Below are 27,887 nucleotides of genomic sequence, written 5' to 3'. Positions count from 1 at the left end.
CCCCCAATAAGCACTCTCCCTGTCTCCTACCCTCCCATACCCCTCCCTTCCTCTCCCCTCACCCCCAATAAGCACTCTCCTGTCTCCTACCCTCCCATACCCCTCTCTCCCCTCCCTTCCTCTCCCCTCACCCCCAATAAGCACTTGCCTGTCTCCTACCCTCCCATACCCCTCTCTCCCCTCCCTTCCTCTCCCCTCACCCCCAATAAGCACTCTCCTGTCTCCTACCCTTCCCATACCCCTCTCTCCCCTCCCTTCCTCTCCCCTCACCCCCAATAAGCACTTGCCTGTCTCCTACCCTCCCATACCCCTCTCTCTCCTCCCTTCTTCTACCCTCACCCCCAATAAGCACTCGCCCGTCTCCTACCCTCCCATACCCCTCTCTCTCCCTCCCTTCTTCTACCCTCACCCCCAATAAGCACTCTCCTGTCTCCTACCCTCCCATACCCCTCTCTCCTCTCCCCTCCCTTCCTCTCCCCTCACCCCAATAAGCACTCTCCTGTCTCCTACCCTCCCATACCCCTCTCTCCCCTCCCTTCCTCTCCCCTCACCCCCAATAAGCACTTGCCTGTCTCCTACCCTCCTGTACCCCTCTCTCTCCTCCCTTCTTCTACCCTCACCCCAATAAGCACTCGCCCGTCTCCTACCCTCCTGTACCCCTCTCTCTCCTCCCTTCTTCTACCCTCACCCCCAATAAGCACTCGCCCGTCTCCTACCCTCCTGTACCCCTCTCTCTCCTCCCTTCTTCTACCCTCACCCCCAATAAGCACTCGCCCGTCTCCTACCCTCCTGTACCCCTCTCTCTCCTCCCTTCTTCTACCCTCACCCCCAATAAGCACTCTCCTGTCTCCTACCCTCCCATACCCCTCCCTTCCTCTCCCCTCACCCCCAATAAGCACTCTCCTGTCTCCTACCCTCCCATACCCCTCTCTCTCCTCCCTTCTACCCTCACCCCCAATAAGCACTTGCCTGTCTCCTACCCTCCCATACCCCTCTCTCTCCTCCCTTCTTCTACCCTCACCCCCAATAAGCACTCGCCCGTCTCCTACCCCCCCCATGCCCCAGTGCAACCCATTCCGGCCGCGCAGGGAGATACTCGGCACCATCACACACAGACACTGTTCAACTTCTCTTTATTTACACATTTAGGCTCAGACTAATTATATTTACATCACAAGTTATAAAAAGAAAAGTTGATGTTCCTGCAATTTGTCTACTTTCTCTCTACCCTACAGAGTACACTGCCAGCCCTGCACCCCCCTATGTATAACTCGCTGCCTCCCCTGCAGCATTCTGTTACCCCCTTCCTCCCATTCCCACAATATGGAGCCCTGGAGCTTTTGCTCTAATGCTAGTGGGAGCTCCCAAGCTCTCTGTTATGTTAGTGCGGGATGTCAGCTCTCTGGCTCAGTACCAGGAGGCGCTGTGTTCTGTGGTACCACCAGTAACTGGACCAGACTGTACCTATCGGAGAATGGCACCATTTGGGTTAAACTGGGCAGTATGACTAGGGGGTCTTTATAATGTGCAAAGTGGGTTTCATGTTGCTGGTTTGATGGGGTGCAGTTTAGTAGTCAGTCTGGGGGGGGGTATATAGTAAAGCAGTTAAGGAATAATGCCCCTGGGGAGTCACCCCGGGTATGTGAGACTAGCACTCTAGGGTTATATCCACCCCCTGTGTCATAATACTGATAAATACTATAGCATTTACCTAATGAGAAGGTGGGGTTCTCATTTCCATAGTAACAGCTACGACCAATGTGGAAGCTACTATTACAGATCCCCCCCCCCCCCTCTGTGCAGATTCCATTCCCGTGCTGACTTTGTGCCTTGCTCCCAGTATGGATTCTCAGCTTGGGACGTTCTTTATCCAACCGTCCATATGTTGGCTCTGAGTATAGGGAGAGGGGCTTGGGTTTAGAGGGGTTTAATGACGCCTAGTCAAGGAGAGGTTTATGTTGCCACCATAGAAGGTCTCTGGTAGGCTGAATGTTTGATGGAGTGAGGAGAGGCCGCCTCGTCTGGAAGCTGACTATATTCTGATGCGCTTTCATGGAGTGTGGCTCCAGGCATGGCGAGACCTGCAATTGTAAGAATGGAAGGACTCATGAAAAACCAACGACTCTCTGGCCCACAAGGCCAACATGAAGAGAGTCCAGCCAGGAAAGCTCAAGGAGAACCTGGAAGCGAACATAGAGGCATAGGCGGGAATGGTGTAAGCTGGGTAGGAGTTGGGAGACCCAAGACAATGTTGTCATCAAGGAAAAAGGAACTGAAAGTTCATGGGGAGACCAAGCAGAGTCTGGGGGTGCAAAGAAAGCCAACGTAGGATTCCTGGTGGAACCTCTAGAGGAATAGGAGTTTGACTGAAGAACATTTTGATTCAAATGCTCCTTTTGGAAATCAAGACGCTTAGGACAGAGAACTCAACACAGGAAAGCCAGAAAGCTCCCCCAGATTGTGTGTACTGTGGGGCGGGGACTTGGTGATGAGAAGGACGGTGTGGGCAAGAGCAGGGGGTACAGAGGGGGCCTATGGGTAGGGGACCTGCACAGGGGGCAAATCTGGGAGTGGATAGTGCTTGGCGGGGAGTTACAGGTGAGAGGGCCAGCCTATCCCAATCCTTCCTTGGAAATAGGAGCCCCAGGAAGACATCACAAGAGCCGTTTGGACTGTATGATATGGAGAGGTTGGGTTGGGTTGGGTGTCTTCGCTACTTGTTGCTCATTCTCTATCTGTTTGTTTATTGCACAAAATGATCAAGGAAAATCACTAATCAGAACAATTAATTTATAACAGAAATATCTCCGCTATCAGAGGAATACCGGCTGCACCCAAGGAAGGCTCGGTGGTGGATAGGGTAAGGGTACACTATTGGGAATATCCATCTCATCCGACTTGGTATTATAAATCCATCTTGGCACAAATTACTTTTAGTAGCTCAGCCCTTGCCCCTCCCCTCTTCTGGCTAATGGTTCTCCCAACCACTTCTGCAAGATGACTCTACCAGCGTGCTTGATAGACGGCCACAGTGGCCAATAGAGTGGTGGTTCTACAGCCATTTGTGATTGTTTTGCTTACGTCTCCCAGGCTACGGCTCTTACAGCCTCTCTATAGTGCTGGTACTGCCAGCCATTCATGACTAATGGTTCCTCCACTGATTGCGTGATGGTACTGGCGGCCAATCCTGGATCTTCCTTTCCGCACCCTCTCCTGGGGTTCCAACCTTATCATTTATTGGACAGAAGGTCTTTTTGCTACTAGACATAATGGTGTAATTAACGTACATTGGTTTGATCTCATCCCTTGGGAAACCTCTCCATTCCAAAGAGCTTTATCTTTGCTGGTTGTCTTATACTCGGTGCCTCCCAGCTAGTGCTCCTTTGTGCTGTGGTTGGGTTAGAAGACATTGTAGGCCATCTTTGGTTACTCTTCCATTGGAATTTCAACCTCCAGAAACACAACGGACATCAGATTATAATAAGATGCACTCCTGAACCTGCAGAACTAGACCCAATGGGTTTGCTTGGGGTGGACACCATGGTGCCATTCCCATAAGCACCTATAGTATGAAACCACGACCCACGCCACCTCTGGTTGTGTCCGTATGTAGAATTTCCTGCTTCGAGATAGGGAATGTTTAGGTTAGGTCCTACACGGGAATACACCTGATTTTATTTCCTGCCTGGTTCGGGTCTCATCTCACATATTGGATGGTAATTTTGGTTTATTGACTTCCACATCTGAGCTAAACACGACAGAGCCCTTGCGTGATTGCCCAGCCGGCCTTGGGGCAGATACAGGGGACTGTGGAGTAGCTGAGCCACTGACTGGTCGTCCAGAAAAGACCAGGGGCCCTGAAGGCTGCTGCTGTGGGTGAGCTGAGGGCGATGGCAAGGATGGCCTGACTAACATTGCCGATACAGTGGGGGAGGATTTATTACTGGCAATCTGGAGCATAGAACCATCCTGCTGGTGGGTGACCTTGTTGGGCAAAGAAGGCTGAGAAGCTGACATGAGTCGGACATCTTGTGAAAGTCTTCCAATAGGAAGTCCCTGTATGCTCCTGTATTTCACCAACTGCTGGGGGGAACTGGCTGCCTGCTGCATCAGCAGGGAAATGTGGGAGCCGCTGGCTCTAGATAAGCTGTAGTGCAGAGTCCTACCAGAAAGTGATCCTGGGACCACAGGGGAGCCGGCGGGCCCCATGCCCTGCTGCAGAACCGAGGTGGATGCCGACGTTCCCCGTGAACGAGACAACTGCACCTGCGATGGGAGAATAGGTGGCTTGGCCGCAGTTTGGGGTTCCCCTCTCTGTGATTGGCTCAGCCGTATGGGAATTTGAGGACACTGACCATTGATGCTCTGTTTCTGGACCCCAGAAGGGGAAGATGGAGAAATTCCAAGTGGGGTTTGCAGGTGAGACTGAGTGCCTGATGGAGAACTGACAGAGGAGGGATGGGACCCTCGTAGGCTGGGCTGAGACCGCCTGGCTTGGCGACTCACGTAGGCTGTCTCTGGGAGCGACAATGGTGGCAAAAACACATTGGCTTGAAGGTTCTGTTGGTGAGTCAGAGCGATGGCCACGTTGGTGGTGGCGGCTGCGGTTTGTAGTGGAGCGTGAACAAGAGGCTCCCAAATAAAAGGCTTGTTGGGGTCCCGTGTGGCCGCCAAGCACTGAATATCCTGGATATTGTGAGCCGTGTCCCGGTCGTGCTTCACTATCTGCTGAATGATCTCGTTGTTCACTGATCCCGAGCTGTTCTCTGCCCTCTTACGTAAAAGGATGGAGTTCTTCTTGCCTGGGAGGGAAAAGCAACAAAGAAAGGAGGGTGATGGGGAGGGTGGAGCAAACTGGGCAAGAATGGGTTACAGAGACCCAGGAATGGGTGGGGCTTGTAGAGTGGGACTGGGGAACAGAGAGGAGGCAACAGGAACAGTAAGGAATGGTGGAAGGGGTGGAAGAATCTTATTGCTGCAAAACATAAAGGCAGAGACCCACCGATCCTGTCTAGGCGATCCATGGCCACGGTTTCGAAAGCGCGCCTCATCATGGGATATTCCTCTAGGACCTCGTTGAAATTATCCACAGAGAGCGAGTACAAGCGGCAGTAGGTGTCTGCTCTCACACTCGCCGTCCGGCGCCCCCGCGTCAGTAGGCAGATCTCTGGGGAAAGTGGGGAAATTTGGGTGGAGTCAGGTTGGAGACCACTGGTGTAGGTAACTATTTGTCTGTGACCAGTACTAACCCATGATATTGGGTACCAAGCAACCAGATCCAAGTGCCACTCAAGGACATATGGAGATATGGGGGCATAAACAGGGGGATGAAGTCTGGACCCAATATACATTCAACTATATTGTACCCGCACCCTCTTTCTAGGCTTCTCACCTCCAAAGTAGGAGCCGTCAGATAGTTTGGTCTCTTTGCTGCCCCTGGTGAGAATGCTGACCACTCCATGTTGTATGAAATACATCTTTTTACCCACAGTGCCCTCACGTATGATGTAATCCCCAGGCTGGAAGACCTCGAAGCGCAGCTTGGTTAACATGGCCGTCACAAAATTGGGGTCTGCGTTGGCGAAGAGGGGCATGTTTGCAACAAGGTTCCGGCAGTTGAAGTTGACAATCTCCTGTGGAGAGAACATAGAGCCTGATTAGACTTGTTGTAGGAAACCATAACGGTCACAGGCCGTGGGGTCTCTTATGGGCTCAGTAGGCAAGGGGCAGTATGTATTTGTACATAACTCACTTCTTTCAGGGGTTCACTCAGCTCCCCCAGGATGTTTTCCTCATCAAACATCTTCCCCTGGTAGCGATGCTCGTAATACTCATGGATCCTCTGCCGCGTGTCGGGGGGGAGCTTATGGAAGGACATGTACTGCTCCACTTGTTTGTACTGCGGTAAAGAGAGACATGGGGCTCAAGTACAAGAGACTTTTCCCAACCTCCAGACCTGGCACTGACCCCCCCCCCCCAATATCTACAAAACTTCCACCTCACGCCTTCCTCCTTCAGAAATGGGAACTGGACTCTACAGAAGAATTGTATTCTCTCACTCCACCAGATGTGGCACTGAGCCCTGTGTTTCCTTCAGACCTGCCATTGTCTCTCAGTAGGACCTGGCCCCAGACCTTCTCCTTTAGACCCATCACTGCCCCATCTTGCAGCTGAACTTCGTAGTGTTGTGTCTTTTCATTTTGGTCCCCCATTTTTTCACAAGACCTACTTTAGATCTAGTATTGTCCTCTCTTTCCACCAAACCTAGTATTGACTACTTTAGATCTAGGGGCTGATTTACTTACCCATGAACGGGTCGAATGGAGTCCGATTGCGTTTTTTTCGTAATGATCGGTATTTTGCGATTTTTTCGTATGTTTTGCGATTTTTTCGGATTCTTTACGAATTTTTCGTTACCAATACGATTTTTGCGTAAAAACGCGAGTTTTCCTATCCATTACGAAAGTTGCGTAAAAAGTTGCGCATTTTTCGTAGCGTTAAAACTTACGCGAAAAGTTGCGCATTTTTCGTAGCGTTAAGTTTTAACGCTACGAAAAATGCGCAACTTTTCGCGTAAGTTTTAACGCTACGAAAAATGCGCAACTTTTCGCGTAAGTTTTAACGCTACGAAAAATGCGCAACTTTTCGCGTAAGTTTTAACGCTACGAAAAATGCGCAACTTTTCGCGTAAGTTTTAACGCTACGAAAAATGCGCAACTTTTCGCGTAAGTTTTAACGCTACGAAAAATGCGCAACTTTTTACGCAACTTTCGTAATGGATACGAAAAACTCGCGTTTTTACGCAAAAATCGTATTGGTAACGAAAAATTCGTACAGAATCCGAAAAAATCGCAAAACATACGAAAAAGTCGCAAAATGTTCGTTTTCAAGTCGGAACTTTTCCAATTCGGGTCGGATTCGTGGGTTAGTAAATCAGCCCCCTAGTATTGTCCTCTCTTTCCACCCAACCTGATATTGACTACTTTAGATCTAGTATTGTCCCCTCTCTTTCCATCAAACCTGATATTGACTACTTTAGATCTAATATTGTCCCCTCTCTTTCCACCAAACCTGATATTGACTACTTTAGATCTAGTATTGTCCCCTCTCTTTCCATCAAACCTGATATTGACTACTTTAGATCTAGTATTGTCCCCTCTCTTTCCACCAAACCTGATATTGACTACTTTAGATCTAGTATTGTCCCCTCTCTTTCCATCAAACCTGATATTGACTACTTTAGATCTAATATTGTCCTCTCTTTCCACCAAACCTGATATTGACTACTTTAGATCTAGTATTGTCCTCTCTTTCCACCAAACCTGATATTGACTACTTTAGATCTAATATTGTCCCCTCTCTTTCCATCAAACCTGATATTGACTACTTTAGATCTAATATTGTCCCCTCTCTTTCCATCAAACCTGATATTGACTACTTTAGATCTAATATTGTCCCCTCTCTTTCCACCAAACCTGATATTGACTACTTTAGATCTAATATTGTCCCCTCTCTTTCCATCAAACCTGATATTGACTACTTTAGATCTAATATTGTCCCCTCTCTTTCCACCAAACCTGATATTGACTACTTTAGATCTAGTATTGTCCCCTCTCTTTCCACCAAACCTGATATTGACTACTTTAGATCTAGTATTGTCCTCTCTTTCCACCAAACCTGATATTGACTACTTTAGATCTAGTATTGTCCTCTCTTTCCACCAAACCTGATATTGACTACTTTAGATCTAATATTGTCCCCTCTCTTTCCATCAAACCTGATATTGACTACTTTAGATCTAATATTGTCCCCTCTCTTTCCATCAAACCTGATATTGACTACTTTAGATCTAATATTGTCCCCTCTCTTTCCACCAAACCTGATATTGACTACTTTAGATCTAGTATTGTCCCCTCTCTTTCCACCAAACCTGATATTGACTACTTTAGATCTAGTATTGTCCTCTCTTTCCACCAAACCTGATATTGACTACTTTAGATCTAGTATTGTCCTCTCTTTCCACCAAACCTGATATTGACTACTTTAGATCTAGTATTGTCCTCTCTTTCCACCAAACCTGATATTGACTACTTTAGATCTAGTATTGTCCCCTCTCTTTCCACCAAACCTGATATTGACTACTTTAGATCTAGTATTGTCCTCTCTTTCCACCCAACCTGATATTGACTACTTTAGATCTAGTATTGTCCTCTCTTTCCATCAAACCTGATATTGACTACTTTAGATCTAGTATTGTCCTCTCTTTCCATCAAACCTGATATTGACTACTTTAGATCTAATTTTGTCCCCTCTCTTTCCACCAAACCTGATATTGACTACTTTAGATCTAGTATTGTCCCTTCTCTTTCCACCAAACCTGATATTGACTACTTTAGATGTAGTATTGTCCCCTCTCTTTCCACCCACCTTCTCCTGGTACTGCCGTCGAGAAGAATCCAGAGATTGTATGAGCGCTGTGGCATGGCCGATAAACATGGCGTAGCATGTTGCCCCAACGATCATACTGAGCATGGTGAGCCAAACGTCGGTCATTCCTTCGGGCGCCTGTTGGCCATACCCAATGCACAGCATGTGACTCATGGCCTTGAATATAGCATGAGAGTATTGCTTTCCCCAGGACTCATTCTGAAGAGGGAGAGAGGCAGTTCGTGAGCAATGCATTGTGGATCTGTGCATACCCTGCAGTATATGGGGGCTAAGCTCCCCCGGGTTTTGGGCCCTCACTAGAGGATATAAACCTCACCCATTAGCCCCACTAAGCCCTGTCTATTCTTGGAGCAAAAGAGAAGAGATGAAATAATGACTGTTCAGCCAGATTGCCAGCTCCCAGTGCACTATGGGAGTATGGCCTCTCTCTGCATAATGTGTGCATATAAGCAGCTCAGTGCATTGTGGGAAGGGGCTTGGATCCTACGGCTGCAGGTTCTGCACCCCATACCCCTAGTTACCACTTCATACATGGGCAGCAAGTACGACTCCAGCAGCTGATCTACAGGGATCCTACAGGCAAAAGGAGCAGCCCTATTGGGTCAGTAACGCCCCCATTTCTAACCCAAATCTCCTTAGTAACCCAATCCCAGCTCCGCACACAGGCAGTGGGCAGTCCCTTGGTATTGGGGATAAAGTGGAAATGTAAAACTCTGTTTCACAAATGAATGGAAAAGCAAATATGTGATGGGTCAGAACTGGACGAGTTGCACCATCATGGAACCAGTCACATTCCCAGTAGCACTGGGCAGGCTTCCGTACATGGTACCTGGGGGCCACGGAGAGTCCAGCAGGCACGTGTACAGGGAACATTCTATAAAGGTATCAAGGCTTATTTACTAATGTACGTGCCAAATTGCACTAGAACAGTTACCATTAGCAACCAGTCAGCAATTCACAACCGTCTTCTACAATTTAGAAAATGAAAGCAACGATATGATTGGTTGTTGTAACTGCGCTACTGCAAGTTAGTAATTGTATTTGTAAATCAACCCATGCATGTAACATACAGTAAGTGGTTTCCAGCACACATTACATATAATTGTATGTTCCTGCACGTGGGGCGTAATGTGAGGGCTTCCCCTGCCAGGGGCGTAACGTAAGGGCTTCCCCCGCCCTGGGGCGTAATGTGAGGGCTTCCCCCGCCCTGGGGCGTAATGTGAGGGCTTCCCCCGCCCTGGGGCGTAATGTGAGGGCTTCCCCCGCCCTGGGGCGTAATGTGAGGGCTCCACCGCCCTGGGGCGTAATGTGAGGGCTCCACCGCCCTGGGGCGTAATGTGAGGGCTTAGCCCGCCCTGGGGCGTAACGTAAGGGCTCCCACGCATGGTGCATTCCCGTGCATGCGGCATACAGAAGGGAGGTTCCTGCGCCGTTGCATGCAGAAGACACCTCCCACACATGCAGTTGACATGCAGCAAGTCTGCTTCTCCTATTGGCGTGCTATTAATGAGGGAGGGCTGTGGGCGGGGCCACACAATCCAGGGGCCACAGAACATACGGTGCCCATGCGTTACTGTGGGCTCCATACACGCATGCCGGATGCGGTGCAACCATACCTACGGCCGACATGGAATGGCACAAACCTGGCACCGGCTGAGTCTGAAAAATTCATGGAGTCGGTTATCCACTGAGTCGTAACTACATCATCAGCCAATCTCTGTCTCCCTCTTACAGGTGGGAGGAGTTACACAGAGACATAGAGCTGAAGGTCAGCAGGGTACACAGATAGGAGGGGCCAGAGGTAAGTGGGATTTACAGAGCAGTGGGAGGACCTTCAGGGAGAAACAGGAGGTGTTATAGGTAAGTTGGTCGGACAGCTATAAAGCATGTGGGAGGAGTCATAGCTAGATGGGTTATACAGAGAAATAGGTGGAGCTATAAGCAGCAATATGAGGAGTTATAGGAAGGGGGTATAGAGCAGTAGGTGGAGCTATATGGGGCAGTAGGAGGAGTCATAGCTAGATGGGTTATACAGAGCAATAGGTAAAGCTATAAGGGGGAATATGAGGGGTTATAGGAAGGGGGTAAAGAGCAGTAGGTGGAGCTGTATGGGGCAGTAGGAGGATTTATAGAGCAATAGGTGGAGTGTTATGGGGCAGTGGGAGGAGTTATAGGTAGGCGGGTATACAGAGAAATAGGTGGAGCTATAAGGAGTGATATGAGGATTTACAGTATAGGAAGGGGGTAGAGAGCAGTAGGTGGAGCTATATGGAGTAGTGGGAGGAGTTATAGGTACAGTGGAGGAAATAATGATTTGACCCCTCACTGATTTTGTAAGTTTGTCCAATGACAAAGAAATGAAAAGTCTCAGAACAGTATCATTTCAATGGTAGGTTTAACAGTGGCAGATAGCACATCAAAAGGAAAATGGAAAAAAGAACTTGAAATAAAAGATAGCAACTGATTTGCATTTCATTGAGTGAAATAAGTTTTTGAACCCCTACCAACCATTAAGAGTTCTGGCTCCCACAGAGTGGTTAGACACTTCTACTCAATTAGTCAACCTCATTAAGGCACCTGTCTTAACTAGTCACCTGTATAAAAGACACCTGTCCACAGAATCAATCAATCAAGCAGACTCCAAACTCTCCAACATGGGAAAGACCAAAGAGCTGCCCAAGGATGTCAGAGACAAAATTGTAGACCTGCACAAGGCTGGAATGGGCTACAAAACCATTAGCAAGAAGCTGGGAGAGAAGGTGACAACTGTTGGTGCGATTGTTGGAAAATGGAAGGAGCACAAAATGACCATCAATCGACCTCGCTCTGGGGCTCCACGCAAGATCTCACCTCGTGGGGTGTCAATGATTCTGAGAAAGGTGAAAAAGCATCCTAGAACTACACGGGAGGAGTTAGTTACTGACCTCAAATTAGCAGGGACCACAGTCACCAAGAAAACCATTGGAAACACATTACAACCGCAATGGATTAAAATCCTGCAGGGCTCGCAAGGTCCCCCTGCTCAAGAAGGCACATGTGCAGGCCTGAAGTTTGCCAATGAACACCTGAATGATTCTGTGAGTGACTGGGAGAAGGTGCTGTGGTCTGATGAGACCAAAATAGAGCTCTTTGGCATTAACTCAACTCGCTGTGTTTGGAGGAAGAAAAATGCTGCCTATGACCCCCAAAACACCGTCCCCACCGTCAAGCATGGGGGTGGAAACATTTTGCTTTGGGGGTGTTTTTCTGCTAAGGGCACAGGACAACTTATTCGCATTAACGGGAAAATGGACGGAGCCATGTATCGTGAAATCCTGAACGACAACCTCCTTCCCTCTGCCAGGAAACTGAAAATGGGTGGTGGATGGGTGTTCCAGCACGACAATGACCCAAAACATACAGCAAAGGCAACAAAGGAGTGGCTCAAGAAGAAGCACATTAAGGTCATGGAGTGGCCTAGTCAGTCTCCGGACCTTAATCCAATAGAAAACCTATGGAGGGAGCTCAAGCTCAGAGTTGCACAGAGACAGAAACCTTAGGGATTTAGAGATGATCTGCAAAGAGGAGTGGGACCAACATTCCTCCTAAAATGGGCGCAAACTTGCTCATCAATTACAAGAAACGTTTGGCCTCTGTGCTTGCAAACAAGGGCTTTTCCACTAAGTATTAAGTCTTTTTTTGTTAGAGGGTTCAAAAACTTATTTCACTCAATGAAATGCAAATCAGTTGCTATCTTTTATTTCAAGTTCTTTTTTCCATTTTCCTTTTGATGTGCTATCTGCCACTGTTACACCTACCATTGAAATGATACTGTTCTGAGACTTTTCATTTCTTTGTCATTGGACAAACTTACAAAATCAGTGAGGGGTCAAATCATTATTTCCTCCACTGTAGGTGTGTATAAAGAGCAATAGCTTGAGCTGTATGGAGCAATGGGAGGAGTTATAGGAAGGGGGTACAGAGCAGTAGGTGGAGCTATATGGGGCAGTGGGAGGAGTTATAGGTAGGTGGGTATAAAGAGCAATAGCTTGAGCTGTATGGAGCAATGGGAGGAGTTATAGGAAGGGGGTACAGAGCAGTAGGTGGAGCTATATGGGGCAGTGGGAGGAGTTATAGGTAGGTGGGTATACAGAGAAATAGGTGGAGCTGTATGGGGCAGTGGGAGGAGTTATAGGAAGGGTAGAGAGCAGTAGGTGGAGCTATATGGATCAATGGGAGGAGTTATAGGAAGGGGTACAAAAGCAGTAGGTGGAGCTATATGAAGCAGTGGGAGGAGTTATAGGAAGGGGTAGAGAATAGTAGGTGGGGCTATATGGAGTACATTGGGTAAATGGAGGAAGGGGTAACATGGATGAGTTATACAGACAAATAGAAGTTATCAGTATGTAGGAGGAGCTACAGGCAGGCAGGGTTATATAGGCTGATACACATATGGGGGCATTTATACGAATTGGAGGGGTAATGTTACAATGGAGCCCATTACAGAGAGTATATTGTAGGGTTACCGACAGTGACCCATTAATGGCTGCCGGAATCCCATAATAACCCTTCAGCTCCATATTACCTGCCTCATGTGGGCAGGCACTGCCTTATATCCCATCAGTGCCCCCATTAGTGCCCTATATCCCATCAGTGCCCCCATTAGTGCCCTATATCCCATCATTGCCTCCATTAGTGCCCTATATCCCATCAGTGCCCCCATTAGTGCCCTATATCCCATCAGTGCCCCCATTTGTGCCCTATATGCCACTAGTGCCCCCATTAGTGCCCTATATGCCACTAGTGCCCCCATTAGTGCCCCATCAGTACTGTGACTGGGAAGCCCCCCTGTGGGATGGAGCTGGCTCCGTTACATCCCCAGGGGCCCCTCACTGCTAACTGCCCCTCCCCCATGTGCAAATTCAGTGATACCATGTGACAAACAGACTGACCAATGAGAATTGGGCCAGTACCAGGTACTGCTTACTCTCTCTGATTAATCTTGGCTCAGTAGCCGCTCGTCTCTGCTAATGAATCACTAATGAGCGCAGGTTTGTGGGCGGGGATCAGGCCGCTAATGTGGGAGGATCCAGTTTCAGAAGCTTCACACTGTTCCCTGAGTCCAGAACCCCTTTATACAACAAGTAAAAGGGGGGGCACAGTGCTCAGGCTACTCTTGAAAATCTGCTTGTACTAAAGGGTTAATGGACCTTGGCTTTGCACTGTATAATAAGCCCCTCCCCTGAAGTCAGTGAGATAATGAGCGCTGTATAATAAGCTCCTCCCCCTGGGAATCAGCCGAGTCAGTGTAAGGAGAGATAATGAGCTCTGTATAATAAGCCCCTCCCCCTGGGAATCAGCCAGTCAGTGTAAGGAGAGATAATGAGCTCTGTATAATAAGCCCCTCCCCCTGGGAATCAGCTGACTTGATCAAATTGAACCATGAGAAAAAACTTGAATGCATCAAATTCGTATTCGGGTCCAGAAACCCTCAAAAAATTTAAAAAACAGAAAATGTGAAGTTAAGAAAGTGCTCTGATTGGCCCAGGGCTCCTATTGGCTCCTGTTGGCTCCTGTTGGATCCTGTTGGCTCCTATTGGCTCAACTTGCAAACTTTTAGAGATCAAATTTTTCTTTACCTAATAAATATGGAACATTGGGGTTTGGGAGAACGGGGAAAAGAACTCGGGGCCGTGGGGGCGGAGACTTGGAACTTACTGCCATGTGGTTGATGGAGACCCAACAGTCCTCTGGGAAATCCTGCAGCATCGGCACCAGGAACTGCAGGCAACCGTCCCAGTGGCACAGCAAGAGCATCATTCCAATCAGGTTGAAGATCCGCACCACCGCGCTGGCCAGGTCGTACGTCATGTGGAAGATCTGACCAATCAGACAGCAGGAGAACCTCATGGAACTGCTTCTTAATGCTGAAGGTCCCACAGAACCCAATGTCCCACCCTGTAGGGAACTACAATAAAGGGGAAATTGCCCTGCCCAGAAGCCTTAATTATTTTCTCATTATTACTATGGGACCTACCAAACTGATGAAATGAGATGTGTCAGTGATGGACTCTGATGGATACCATTGGGCCCAGATACTTCACTCAAATTCTGCCCGGACTTTGGTACTACCCTAAGCTGCCTGCCCCAACCTCACTCCGGACTCTCTGGGCTTTTGTTGACCTGTCTCATCCTCGGGTTCCTTGGTCCCTACTTGTGACCGCTTATTCCCTACTCTCTTACTTTTGTTCTAGAACTTGTTCCACAGCTTCAAAGTCTTCTCTAAATTGCATCTTTGTGGCACCTACCATCTTGGAAGGATCTGTGAGGGGCAGGTGGAAACCTTGAGTACTTATCGATTATACGTTCAGCTGGAGAAAGACTCGTAGAACTCTTAGGCTTCATCGTTTCTTCTAAGGGCATCCAAAGTTCTGCCACCATAGACTGTCCTTCTCTGACTGATCATAGAGACCTTTAGAGTTTCACTGGTTTCTCTCATTTCTACTGGAAATTCATGAAAAGTTGAAGCTCCAGAGTCAGCAGTAGGGGCTGTTATGTCTCAGAACAACAGTAAAGGGTAACTTGCACCTTTTTGCTCTTTCCTCTCTTACTGAGACCTACTGGCAATCAAACTCAGCTTGGAGGAGTGGAGATATCTTCTAGAAGGTTCTAACGATCCAATTCCTGTATATACTAACCATCAAAATCTTAAATATCTTCATATCTTCTGGGCTTAGGCCTAGACAAGCTCACTGGACAATGTTCTTCAGGAGGTTCTGCTACCACATGACCTATCACCCCGGCAGCAGAAATGCTAAATGATCCCACAAATATTCTTCTGATTCAGGTTCAAAGTCATCACCTGAAACGGATCTAAAGTCAAGTACGTTTTTTCTTCTTGATTGATCTTCTAAGAAGCCTCATCTTCTGTCTTTTTAGACCTTTCACTTCAGACTTGTCTTTCTCATAAGAAGGACCTTCTGCTCTTTGGATCTTTGGTTCTTTTGGTGGCCAGCTCTGGTTTAGGACTGTGCTACATTTGTGTTATGCTGTGAAACCTGTGCTAGGTCCTAAGCCTATGGAGTTGCTTCAACTCCTTCCTGTGCCCTCTAGACCAGGGGTCTCCAACCTTTCTTACTCGTGAGCCACAGTCAAATCTAAAAAGACTTGAGGAGCAACACAAGCACCATAAAAGTTCATGGAGGAGCCAAATAAGGGCTGTGATTGGCTATTAGGGGCCTCTACGCACAGAAGTCGGGAATTCCAAAATAACTCCCTGGTTTCCAAGGGTTGCCCCCGAGCCACTGGTTGGGGATCACTGCTCTAGAGCGTTGGGGTCAGTTTCAGTAGATTCCGTTCCAGAGCTGCCTCCCTCTCCAGGTCAGATCACCTTTCTGTCTGTGTTGATAGACGTACTAAACGGACTAGATGTTTTACTATATTTATTTATTAAAGAGGTGATTGGATTACACGGAGTTCCAGATGAGACCGTGTCTGACCGAGGTGTCTGTTCTCTAAAGGAAATCCCTTTGTAAAACTCTTCAGGTTAAAGTCTCCTTGTGCTCTGCTCCCACCATATAATGGACAAATCCAACGTTGGTGTGACCAAAAAACCCTTATACTGGCCCCATGTTTAGCCAGTGCATGATCTAGCCAAGATGGTGGCAGCCCATTGTTCTGTTTTCCCGCCGAAAGGGTTTTAAACAAAGACGCTCCCAGAAGTCCCCTCCAGAGGAGCTGGGCAAGTCCCTCCTAGGTTAAACCCCTCCCCTAATGATGCTGCAGGGGACCCTGCCAATTGGAGCTGCTAGGGTTGGGTTAAGCAGAAGCAGGGTCAGCCTCCTAACCAATCAATCCTAGGGGGTGTGGAAAAGAGGGGAGGTACCAGCAGCAGGGTAGAAAACCCAGAGGTTGTGGGTGGAGAAGGAGCTTTTTGTTCATCTGGGTGTAACCTCGCTACGGCAGGACACCCTCCCCTGCGGTTCCTTGGGATCCATCCTAGCTCAGGCAGGAAGATTCCCTCCAACTGGATTACCCTAACCCCTGTGGAAGGACTGTTTGCCCTGGAACCAAGGTAGTGCATTTTCTGTGGAACTACCCAAAAAGGAACTTTGTTTATTTCCATTGGAACTGCCTGGGGAGGCTACCCAGGTAATTGTGGACTGTCTGGGTGGGACACCTTTGTGTATTGGGGGTTGGGCTGGGAGACTCTGCCTTTGTTCCCTGGAGACTGTGCAGAGGGGGGTTGCCCTGAAGACTCCCTGTAGGAGGATTGATGTGATTGGGACTTGTGGACCTTCCATGCGTATTGCCCTTTCCCTGTTTATCTACGTTTGGTTGTAATAAACCCCTGTGAAACAACCCCTGTGGCACGTGTGGTATTTCCCTGATTGTGCTAGCGGCTCATACATCATACGTTGTGTGACAGTTGGGACCATACCTACAATGTTTTTCTTCTTTTTCTTAGGATGAGCGGGTAATTTTATTACCCCTGGAGGAATTTGCCTACAACAATACCCAAAATCCTTCAGTCCAGCAGTCACCGTTCTTTGCTCATTTTGGTCTTCATCCCATGGAAGTGTCTGCAGGATCTCATTGCCTTTCCAACCTCAAACTTCAAACTCTTCAGGAAACAATGTCTAAGGCACAGAGATCTTCCAAGACGTGTGCTACCCATAGCGGTGCGGCTGGCCCAGATTGAATAGTTGGAGGCAAGGTATGCCCGTCATTGGCCGATCTCAAACTTGCCTGCCCAAGTAAGACGTTAGTCTGAAGATTTTTTGGGCTACTTTTTGACTTCACTCTTGCGTTACTTGTTATTCCTAACACATTTCAAGGCCGCGTTTCTCCTCTTCTGCCTTCGGTTTTGGTTGATGACCAGGAAGAACTTGAGGTGAAAGTTTGGACTCTGGATTTGGGGTCGGCAAGTTCAGTATTTAGTTTAGCGGAAGGGATTGGGTCATGAGGAGAATTCCTGGGAATCTGTATCCAGTTTTCTCCAATTTACTCCCTGCCTTCCCACCAGCTCCTCTCCATGTCCTTATTCTACCCTTGAGTCTAATGGCAAAATGTTGGCTTGACTCTACCATGCAACAACTTCTCAACTGAGCTTCTCTAAGGGATGGGGGTCCTCTTGTTCTATTTAAAAGAAAAGATCTACACAACCTCTATTAACCTGTAGATACACGATCCCTATAATGATGTACTGATCCTAGGTACGTGACTTACCTCCTCCCACTGGTGGATGTAGCGAATCAGCCGAGAAAGACGCAGGAGTCTAAGGAGGCTGAGAATCTTAGTGAACCTCACGATCCGTAGGGCTCGAGCCGTCTTGTAAACCTCTGTGTCTACATTTGTCTCTAAATCCACTATGAGAAAAATATAATCCACTGGGATAGAGGACACGAAATCCACCAGAAACCAGCTCTTGAGATACTTCATCTTGATGGTGTGAGGGTCCAAAATAATCTCTGTGTTGTCCTCCACCACTATCCCAGTACGGAAATTCAGCACCAGGTCAGCCAGGAAGAAAGTGTCCGACAGAACGTTGAACACGATCCACGGAGGGGTGTTCTCATCCTTGAAAAAGGTGATTCCCACAGGAAGGATAATCAGGTTGGCCACCATGAGGAGAAGCATGATCAGGTCCCAGTAGAACCTTCAGGGAGACAAGTAATGAAAGGAAACAAGGCCTAGTAAGGATCTGTCGCCTGAAAATACCATTGAAGAAAGGAAGATTGGGAGAGAGAGAAGAGATGGAGAGATAGAAAAAGTAAATGAGAAATGAGAGGATGGGGGGGTGGGGGCAACTGGAAACTGAGGGAAAAGGCAAAGAGTCATTGACCAGACAAAAATCACCAAAGCCAACAAAGCTATTGGTTGTCAGCACAGGCGGTTCTATACAGCAGAGACATGTGACATTACCATTAAAGGTACAGCAACCCCAGACCAACACTATCAAAAGTACAACATACAAATTGGGTGTAATAAAGTCTGTGGGCGGGGGGGGGGTTAGTGTATGGGTAGTGCTGCTGTAAGGGGCTGGGAAATACTCGCTTTGGGTGCTCAGCAGGGACTGAGTCACAACTGGACTGGGGAGTCTATAATCCTTCTAAGCAAGACCTTTACCCCACCTACAGAGAATTAAAGGGGAAATAAGAGCACAAACCTTTGGCTATTGTAAGGAGATATTGTCCTATTCCCTTGATATTTCCCTATTCATTTCATATTGTCCTACTAGCTCCATCTTCTCCAACTGTCTCCATATTGCCCTACTGTCTCCATCTTCTCCAACTGTCTCCATCTTGCCCTACTGTCTCCATCTTGCCCTACTGTCTCCATCTTGCCCTACTGTCTCCATCTTGCCCTACTGTCTCCCTCTTGCCCTACTGTCTCCATCTTCTCCAACTGTCTCCATATTGCCCTACTGTCTCCATCTTGCCCTACTGTCTCCATCTTGCCCTACTGTCTCCATCTTGCCCTACTGTCTCCATCTTCTCCAACTGTCTCCATCTTGCCCTACTGTCTCCATCTTGCCCTACTGTCTCCATCTTCTCCAACTGTCTCCATATTGCCCTACTGTCTCCATCTTACCCTACTGTCTCCATCTTGCCCTACTGGCTCCATCTTCTCCAACTGTCTCCATATTGCCCTACTGTCTCCATATTGCCCTACTGTCTCCATCTTGCCCTACTGTCTCCATCTTGCCCTACTGTCTCCATCTTGTCCTACTGTCTCCATCTTGCCCTACTGTCTCCATCTTGTCCTACTGTCTCCATCTTGCCCTACTGTCTCCATCTTGCCCTACTGTCTCCATCTTGCCCTACTGTCTCCATCTTGTCCTACTGTCTCCATCTTGTCCTACTGTCCCCATCTTGTCCTACTGTCTCCATCTTGCCCTACTGTCTCCATCTTGCTCTACTGTCTCCATCTTGCTCTACTGTCTCCATCTTGTCCTACTGTCCCCATCTTGCCCTACTGTCTCCATCTTGCCCTACTGTCCCCATCTTGTCCTACTGTCTCCATCTTGCCCTACTGTCTCCATCTTGCCCTACTGTCTCCATCTTGCCCTACTGTCTCCATTTTGTTCTGTCTCCATCTTGCCCTAATCCATCATATTGCCCTTCAGTCTCCATCTTGACCAGCTGTCGCTACCATGCCCTACTAAACCTACTGTAGGTACCTACAAGTTGTGCTTTGGGGGTCTCTATGCAGTTCCCCCCTTCCCTGTGAATGCCCCAAGGCAGGGCAGTTGATGTTGCACAGATCCTGTTATGGTCTCGCTGCTGCTCGATACTCCCCTGGGGTTATAGACTCTCTGGTTTCCCAGAATCTCCCTCCCCACGTGCAGCAGGTGGATTGTGCGTGGTTCCCCCCCCCGGGGGCATTATACTCCCCCATCTCCAGGGAGTCAGAGATTCCAGATGGCCCAGAACTAATAACATAATGAAGGAGTCGCCTAGGGATTATCAGCCCCCATTCCGGCTCTGTATCTCGGCCTTGTGGGGCAAACGTATGGGGGGGCCCTGTACCCCCTGGAATGGCCCATTGCACCGAGGATGTGTGGGGGGGAGACCTTCCCTTGGTCGCATTACTTAGCCCCATATCCGCTCACTTTTCTTTTTAAAGGGGAAATAACGGCTCCATAAACTCTCCCACAGCGCCGCCTAGGGGCCGAGCCAGAGCTGGATGGCACTTAGTCCACTACCTGCCCCAGTTTCCCAGGAAAGTGACTGCTAATATCCTTATCATTTACAGTAGGGGGTACATTATCCCGTATAATACATGAGTGATACTCAGAGTTCCCTGTATAACTCAGCCTGCAGCCTTGTGCCTTTATATGGGGGGCACAGAACCCCTCAGTGACTGCTAATATCCTTATCATTTACAGTAGGGGGTACATTATCCCTTATAATACATGAGTGATACTCAGAGTTCCCTGTATAACTCAGCCTGCAGCCTTGTGCCTTTATATGGGGGGCACAGAACCCCTCAGTGACTGCTAATATCCTTATCATTTACAGTAGGGGGTACATTATCCCTTATAATACATGAGTGATACTCAGAGTTCCCTGTATAACTCAGCCTGCAGCCTTGTGCCTTTATATGGGGGGCACAGAACCCCTCAGTGACTGCTAATATCCTTATCACTTACAGTAGGGGGTACATTATCCCTTATAATACATGAGTGATACTCAGAGTTCCCTGTATAACTCAGCCTGCAGCCTTGTGCCTTTATATGGGGGGCACAGAACCCCTCAGTGACTGCTAATATCCTTATCATTTACAGTAGGGGGTACATTATCCCTTATAATACATGAGTGATACTCAGAGTTCCCTGTATAACTCAGCCTGCAGCCTTGTGCCTTTATATGGGGGGCACAGAACCCCTCAGTGACTGCTAATATCCTTATCATTTACAGTAGGGGGTACATTATCCCTTATAATACATGAGTGATACTCAGAGTTCCCTGTATAACTCAGCCTGCAGCCTTGTGCCTTTATATGGGGGGCACAGAACCCCTCAGTGACTGCTAATATCCTTATCATTTACAGTAGGGGGTACATTACCCCGTATAATACATGAGTGATACTGTACAGATCAGCTGCAGCCCATTAGGGATATACATGTATTAACATGTCGGTTACAATCACATGACCATCGCAGTTAGTCACCTGACCGTCCCAGTTACAGTTACCAGAACATCCCAGTTAAAGTTACAGTACAGGTTTATGTAGCCCCTCCCCCGCACCCAGGGTACATTTGCCCCCCCACCACCAGTTTTGCCTCTGAGCACTGACCTGAAGTCGCTGTAAGGGTGAATAATCCAAGATCCGGCTGATTTAACCCTTTGCTGTTCAATCTCTACAGCCTTATGGCTTCCAAACATGCGCAGAGAGAACTTGTTCACTGCCGGCTGCAGGAGGGCCCCAAACTGGCGCTGAATGAAGCCTCCTGGGTCCCCCACCTCAGTCTGTTCCGAGCCCTCTAGTTTAGGGATGAGGGAACTGAGTTCCTGGGCAGGTGATTGGCTGGATATTTGGGCAGGGGAGTGGCTGGATATTTGGGCAGGAGATTGACTGGGTGCTTGGGCAGTCAATGGGCAGGAATCTTGGGCAGTAGCCTGAGTGGGAACTCGCACAGGGCACTGACTGGGCACATGGAGAGGGCACTGACTGGGTACTTTAGCAGGAGACTGGCTTGGTTCCTGGGCAGGAGACTGGATGGATCCTTGGGTAGGAACGTGGCAGGAACCTTGAAAAGGAGATTGACTGGGGCCTTGGGCAGGAGACTCACTAGATATTACAGCAGCAGGCTGGGTGGGTACTAGAGCAGGAGATTGGCTGGGTGCTAGAGCAGGAGATTGGCTGGGTGCTAGAGCAGGAGATTGGCTAGATGCCAGAGCAGAAGATTGGCTGGGTACTACAGAAGGAGACTGGCAGGGTGCTAGAGCAGGAGACTGGCTACATGCTACAGTAGGAGACTGGCTGGGTGCTAGAGCAGGAGACTGGCTAGGTACTAGAGCAGGAGACTGGCTAGGTACTAGAGCAGGAGACTGGCTACATGCTACAGTAGGAGACTGGCTGGGTGCTAGAGCAGGAGACTGGCTGGATCCTAGTGCAGAATATTGGGTGGGTACTAGAGCAGGAGACTGGCTGGGTACTAGAACAAGAGACTGGTTGGATGATAGAGCAGGAGACTGGCTAGGTACTAGAGCAGGAGACTTTCTGGATGCTAGAGCAGAAGACTGACTAGGTACTAAAGCAGAAGACTGGCTGGGTACTAGAGCATTAGACTGGCTAGATGCTAGAGCAGAAGACTTGCTGGGTACTAGAGCAGGAGACTGAATAGATTCTAGAGCAGGAGACTGGCTGTTCCCATGAGTATTGGGCTGATGATTGGGTGCTTGAGTAGGAGACTTTATGACGCTTGGGTAAATTGGCTGGTTGGCGCCTGGGACAGGGGATGGTTTGGGGCCTTCCAAAGCACAATGGCTTGGTACTTGGGCAGGAGAATGGCTGGGTACTTGGGCAGGAGAATGGCTGGGTACTTGGGCAGGAGAATGGCTGGGTACTTGGGAAGGAGAATGGCTGGCTACTTGGGCAGGAGAATGGCTGGGTACTTGACTGGGACACTGGCTCAGCCCCTGAACAGGAGGCTGGTTGAGCAGTTGCACAGGAGCCTGGATTGACCCCTCAGAAGAGGGACTGGGTCCTTGAGCACAAAACTGAGAGGGGCCATGGGGAGAAGGTTGGCTGAGTCCATGGACAGAAGCATGGGGCCAACTGGGCATTTGATCGGAAGGCAAGCTGGATAAAGGGGCAGAATGCTGGTTGAGTCCTTGGGCGGAAGCCTTCCTCGATATTTGGACAGGAGATTGGTTGAGTCCTTGGGTAGAAAACTGACTGGATACTTGGGCAGGAGAATGGCTGGGTACTTGGGCAGGAGAATGGCTGGGTACTTGGGCAGGAGAATGGCTGGGTACTTGGGCAGGAGAATGGCTGGGTACTTGGGCAGGAGAATGGCTGGGTACTTGGACAGTATGCTGACTGGGTACTTGAGCAGTAGGCTGGCTAAGTTCTTGGGTGAGAGATGGACTGAGTCTTTTGAAAGAAGGCTGGTTGGCTTCTTGGGCAGGAGAAGGCTGGTTGGCTTCTTGGGCAGGAGAAGGCTGGTTGGCTTCTTGGTCTAGTCCCTGGGCAGTTTTCCTGAGTCCTTGAGTATAAGTCTGGCCAGACACTTGGGCAGAAGACCGATCATACCCTGGGGTATAAGGATGGTTGTATCCAATAGATTTTGGGGCAACATGTTGACTGATTTCATAGGCTGGTGGCTGACTTTCATGTAAAGCAAAAGACTGAGTAGGTCCTAAAGCCAGAGCTTCACTATTCTGGGGGGCAGGAGCGAAAAGCTGGATATTCCCTGGGACAGGAGCTGGGTTCAGTTCTGGAGAAGGTGCTGAGAGCTGCTTTGCCCCTTTGATGGGTAAGTTGCCATGTGGCCGGTCATAAGGCTGATTAATGTCTAGGGCCAAGGGCTGCCTAACCCCAGGGGCAGCAGGCTGGCAGAGTCTTGGAGTAATAGGCTGAGCAGGTACTGGGGCAGCAGGCTGGCTGTTTCCATTGGTCAGAGGCTGGTTTTGTCCAGAAGGTAGGTGCTGCCTACATGCTGCCTGCTGAGGAGGTCCAGGGACCATGGCTTGTTGACCAGTGGCCCCTACTTCAGGAAGGATCTTCTCATTGGATGAGTTTTCCTTGCTGGGTGCCGAGGAGTGAGGGTGTTGGTTGGGTGCCAAATCTGGAGAGTTCTGAATGGATCTCGCTGAAGAAGAATGGTGTTGGTCTGGGGCAGGAGGGTTCTGAATGGATCTCGCTGAAGAAGAATGGTGTTGGTCTGGGGCAGGAGGGTTCTGAATGGATCTCACTGAAGAAGAATGGTGTTGGTCTGGGGCAGGAGCGTTCTGAATGGATCGCGCTGAAGAAGAATGGTGTTGGTCTGGGGCAGGAGGGTTCTGAATGGATCTCACTGAAGATGAATGGTGTTGGTCTGGGGCAGAAGGGTTCTGAATGGATCTCGCTGAAGAAGAATGGTGTTGGTCTGGGGCAGGAGGGTTCTGAATGGTTCTCACTGAAGAAGAATGGTGTTGGTCTGGGGCAGGAGGATTCTGAATGGTTCTCGCTGAAGAAGAATGGTGTTGGTCTGGGGCAGGAGGGTTCTGAATGGATCTCAGTGAAGAAGAATGGTGTTGGTCTGGGGCAGGAGGGTTCTGAATGGATCTCGCTGAAGAAGAATGGTGTTGGTCTGGGGCAGGAGGGTTCTGAATGGATCTCAGTGAAGAAGAATGGTGTTGGTCTGGGGCAGGAGGGTTCTGAATGGATCTCGCTGAAGAAGAATGGTGTTGGTCTGGGGCAGGAGGGTTCTGAATGGATCTCGCTGAAGAAGAATGGTGTTGGTCTGGGGCAGGAGGGTTCTGAATGGATCTCGCTGAAGAAGAATGGTGTTGGTCTGGGGCAGGAGGGTTCTGAATGGATCTCGCTGAAGAAGAATGGTGTTGGTCTGGGGCAGGAGGGTTCTGAATGGACCTCGCTGAAGAAGAATGGTGTTGGTCTGGGGCAGGAGGGTTCTGAATGGATCTCGCTGAAGAAGAATGGTGTTGGTCTGGGGCAGGAGGGTTCTGAATGGACCTCGCTGAAGAAGAATGGTGTTGGTCTGGGGCAGGAGGGTTCTGAATGGACCTCGCTGAAGAAGAATGGTGTTGGTTTGGGGCAGGAGAGTCCTGAATGGACCTCACTGTAGGGTCACGTGACTCATCTGAAGGATGATGGTGCTGAACAGGTCCCAGAGGGTTCTGGTTGGACCTCACTGTCGGGTCAGGGGGGGCTGCTGAAGGTTTGTGCCTGGGACTCGCAAGTGAGAGCTGTTGGCTTGTTCTTGCCCCCGTGCCCTGTGCCCCGGGTAGAGATGGTGCCCGTTCCCTGCCCATGTCGCTGCTGGGCAAGTCTGCTCCATGTCTGGGCTCCATGCTGCTCAGGGGCTGTTCCTTTCCGATCCACTTGCCTGGGTCCCCATGCTCTGGGCCTTCCTCACAGCGTGCCGTGCATCCTCCCCATCATTCTATCCGTGACATCCTATACCCGCAGCTGAGACAGCCGAGACAGCTGAGAGCACACACCCAGGTGAGGAGACGGGAGGGAGGAGGATTCTAGTGAGAGGGGGAGGGAGAGCAGAGAGGAAGGCGAGAGCGAGAGAGAGATGGGGGGGAAGAGATGGCACAGTAGAAGGTAAGAGACAGAGCAGGGATGGCGAGAGAGACAGACAGGAGTGAGCACTGGTGCCTGGGTAACAGCCTCTCCTGCTGGTACCTGCTAAGGAGGATGAGACGGCTGCCAGGGAGAGTGCCAGCCTTGGCCAGTAGCGCCCTCTAGTGGCTGCCTCTGTCCCCGCAGTAAGGTGACCTCTAGGATTTGGGAATGTCCTTCCGAGAGCGCAGGGGCTTCCAGTCTCTAGTGGCAGCGTTACCCTGGGAATTGCCCACAGTCTTATTGAGTGTAATGGGGCTGTTACCCTGGGAATTGCCCCCAGTGTTATTGAGTACAGCGGGGCTGTTACCCTGGGAATTGCCCCCAGTTGTACTGAGTTTAGTGGGGCTGTTACCCTGGGAATTGCCCCCACTTGTAATGAGTGCAGCGGGGCTGTTACCCTGGGAATTGCCCCCAGTTGTATTGAGTGTAGTGGGGCTGTTACCATGGGAATTGCCCCAGTCTTATTGAGTGCAGCGGGGCTGTTAACCTGGGAATTGCCCCCATTTGTATATATTGGATATAATATTGGGGATACAATAATATTGGGGGGCTCACAGTAGGGTAAGATGGCTGGATACTAGGGATATAATATTGGGGATACAATAATATTAGGGGGCTCACAGTAGGGTAAGATGGCTGAATACTGGGGATATAATATTGGGGATACAATAATATTGGGGGGCTCACAGTGGGGTAAGATGGCTGAATACTGGGGATATAATATTGGGGATACAATAATATTGGGGAGGCTCACAGTAGGGTAAGATGGCTGGATACTAGGGATATAATATTGGGGATACAATAATATTGGGGGGGCTCACAATAGGGTAATATGGCTGGATACTGGGGATATAATATTGGGGATACAATAATATTGGGGGGCTCACAGTAGGGTAAGATGGCTGGATACTGGGGATATAATATTGGGGATACAATAATATTGGGGGGCTCACAGTAGGATAAGATGGTTGGATACTAGGGATATAATATTGGGGATACAATAATATTGGGGGGCTCACAGTAGGGTAAGATGGCTGGATACTAGGGATATAATATTGGGGATACAATAATATTGGGGGGCTCACAGTAGGGTAAGATGGCTGGATACTAGGGATATCATATTGGGGATACAATAATATTGGGGGGGCTCACAGTAGGGTAAGATGGCTGGATACTGGGGATATAATATTGGGGATACAATAATATTGGGGGGGGCTCACAGTAGGGTAAGATGGCTGGATACTAGGGATATAATATTGGGGATACAATAATATTGGGGGGCTCACAGTAAGGTAAGATGGCTGGAAACTGGGGATATAATATTGGGGATACAATAATAGTGGGGGGGGGGCTAACAGTAGGGTAAGATGGCTGGATACTGGGGATATAATATTGGGGATACAATAATATTGGGGGGGGCTCACAGTAGGGTAAGATGGCTGGATACTGGGGATATAATATTGGGGATACAATAATATTGGGGGGCTCACAGTAGGGTAAGATGGCTGGATACTGGGGATATAATATTGGGGATACAATAATATTGGGGGGGGGCTCACAGTAGGGTAAGATGGCTGGATACTGGGGATATAATATTGGGGATACAATAATATTGGGGGGCTCACAGTAGGGTAAGATGGCTGGATACTGGGGATATAATATTGGGGATACAATAATATTGGGGGGGGGGGCTCACAGTAGGGTAAGATGGCTGGATACTAGAGATATAATATTGGGGATACAATAATATTGGGGGGCTCACAGTAAGGTAAGATGGCTGGACACTGGGGATATAATATTGGGGATACAATAATAGTGGGGGGGGCTCACAGTAGGGTAAGATGGCTGGATACTGGGGAAATAATATTGGGGATACAATAATATTGGGGTGGGCTCACAGTAGGGTAAGATGGCTGGATACTAGGGATATAATATTGGGGATACAATAATATTGGGGGGGCTCACAGTAGGGTAAGATGGCTGGACACTGGGGATATAATACTGGGGATACAATAATATTGGGGGGCTCACAGTAGGGTAAGATGGCTGGATACTAGGGATATAATATTGGGGATACAATAATATTGGGGGGCTCACAGTAGGGTAAGATGGCTGGACACTGGGGATATAATATTGGGGGATACAATAATATTGGGGGGGCTCACAGTAGGGTAAGATGGCTGGATACTGGGGATATAATATTGGGGATACAATAATATTGGGGGGGGCTCACAGTAGGGTAAGATGGCTGGATACTGGGGATATAATATTGGGGATACAATAATATTGGGGGGCTCACAGTAGGGTAAGATGGCTGGATACTGGGGATATAATATTGGGGATACAATAATATTGGGGGGGCTCACAGTAGGGTAAGATGGCTGGATACTGGGGATATAATATTGGGGATACAATAATAGTGGGGGGGCTCACAGTAGGGTAAGATGGCTGGATACTGGGGATATAATATTGGGGATACAATAATATTGGGGGGCTCACAGTAGGGTAAGATGGCTGGATACTGGGGAAATAATAATGGGGATACAATAATATTGGGGGGGCTCACAGTAGGATAAGATGGCTGGATACTAGGGATATCATATTGGGGATACAATAATATTGGGGGGCTCACAGTAGGGTAAGATGGCTGGATACTG

At 48.8% G+C, this 27,887-nt stretch overlaps 1 protein-coding gene across 2 annotated transcripts; it reads right to left on the bottom strand.

Moving 5' to 3' along the window:
* Positions 1-1,116: 1,116 nt before the first annotated feature.
* hcn4 (hyperpolarization activated cyclic nucleotide gated potassium channel 4) lies at positions 1,117-25,311 on the bottom strand. 2 transcript variants are annotated; one of them, XM_031891418.1, is made up of 9 exons: positions 22,842-25,310; positions 21,229-22,550; positions 17,656-18,085; positions 14,146-14,307; positions 8,428-8,646; positions 5,753-5,899; positions 5,393-5,633; positions 5,003-5,167; positions 1,117-4,802 (listed from the first exon to the last, which is right to left on the bottom strand). In XM_031891418.1, exons 1-9 carry the CDS (start codon positions 24,948-24,950, stop codon positions 3,703-3,705), a joined length of 5,895 nt encoding a protein of 1,964 aa, XP_031747278.1. In that variant the 5' UTR covers positions 24,951-25,310; the 3' UTR covers positions 1,117-3,702. The 2 variants fall into 2 exon arrangements, with proteins under 2 accessions (XP_031747278.1, XP_002944030.2); XM_002943984.3 differs by having other exon boundaries at positions 21,229-25,311.
* Positions 25,312-27,887: the final 2,576 nt, after the last annotated feature.

Source organism: Xenopus tropicalis, chromosome 8 (assembly GCF_000004195.4).
Source record: "Xenopus tropicalis strain Nigerian chromosome 8, UCB_Xtro_10.0, whole genome shotgun sequence".
NCBI classification, from domain to species: Eukaryota; Metazoa; Chordata; class Amphibia; order Anura; family Pipidae; genus Xenopus; species Xenopus tropicalis.
Note: the sequence above shows the minus strand (reverse complement) of the source record. Positions and strands in the feature narration are given on the sequence as shown.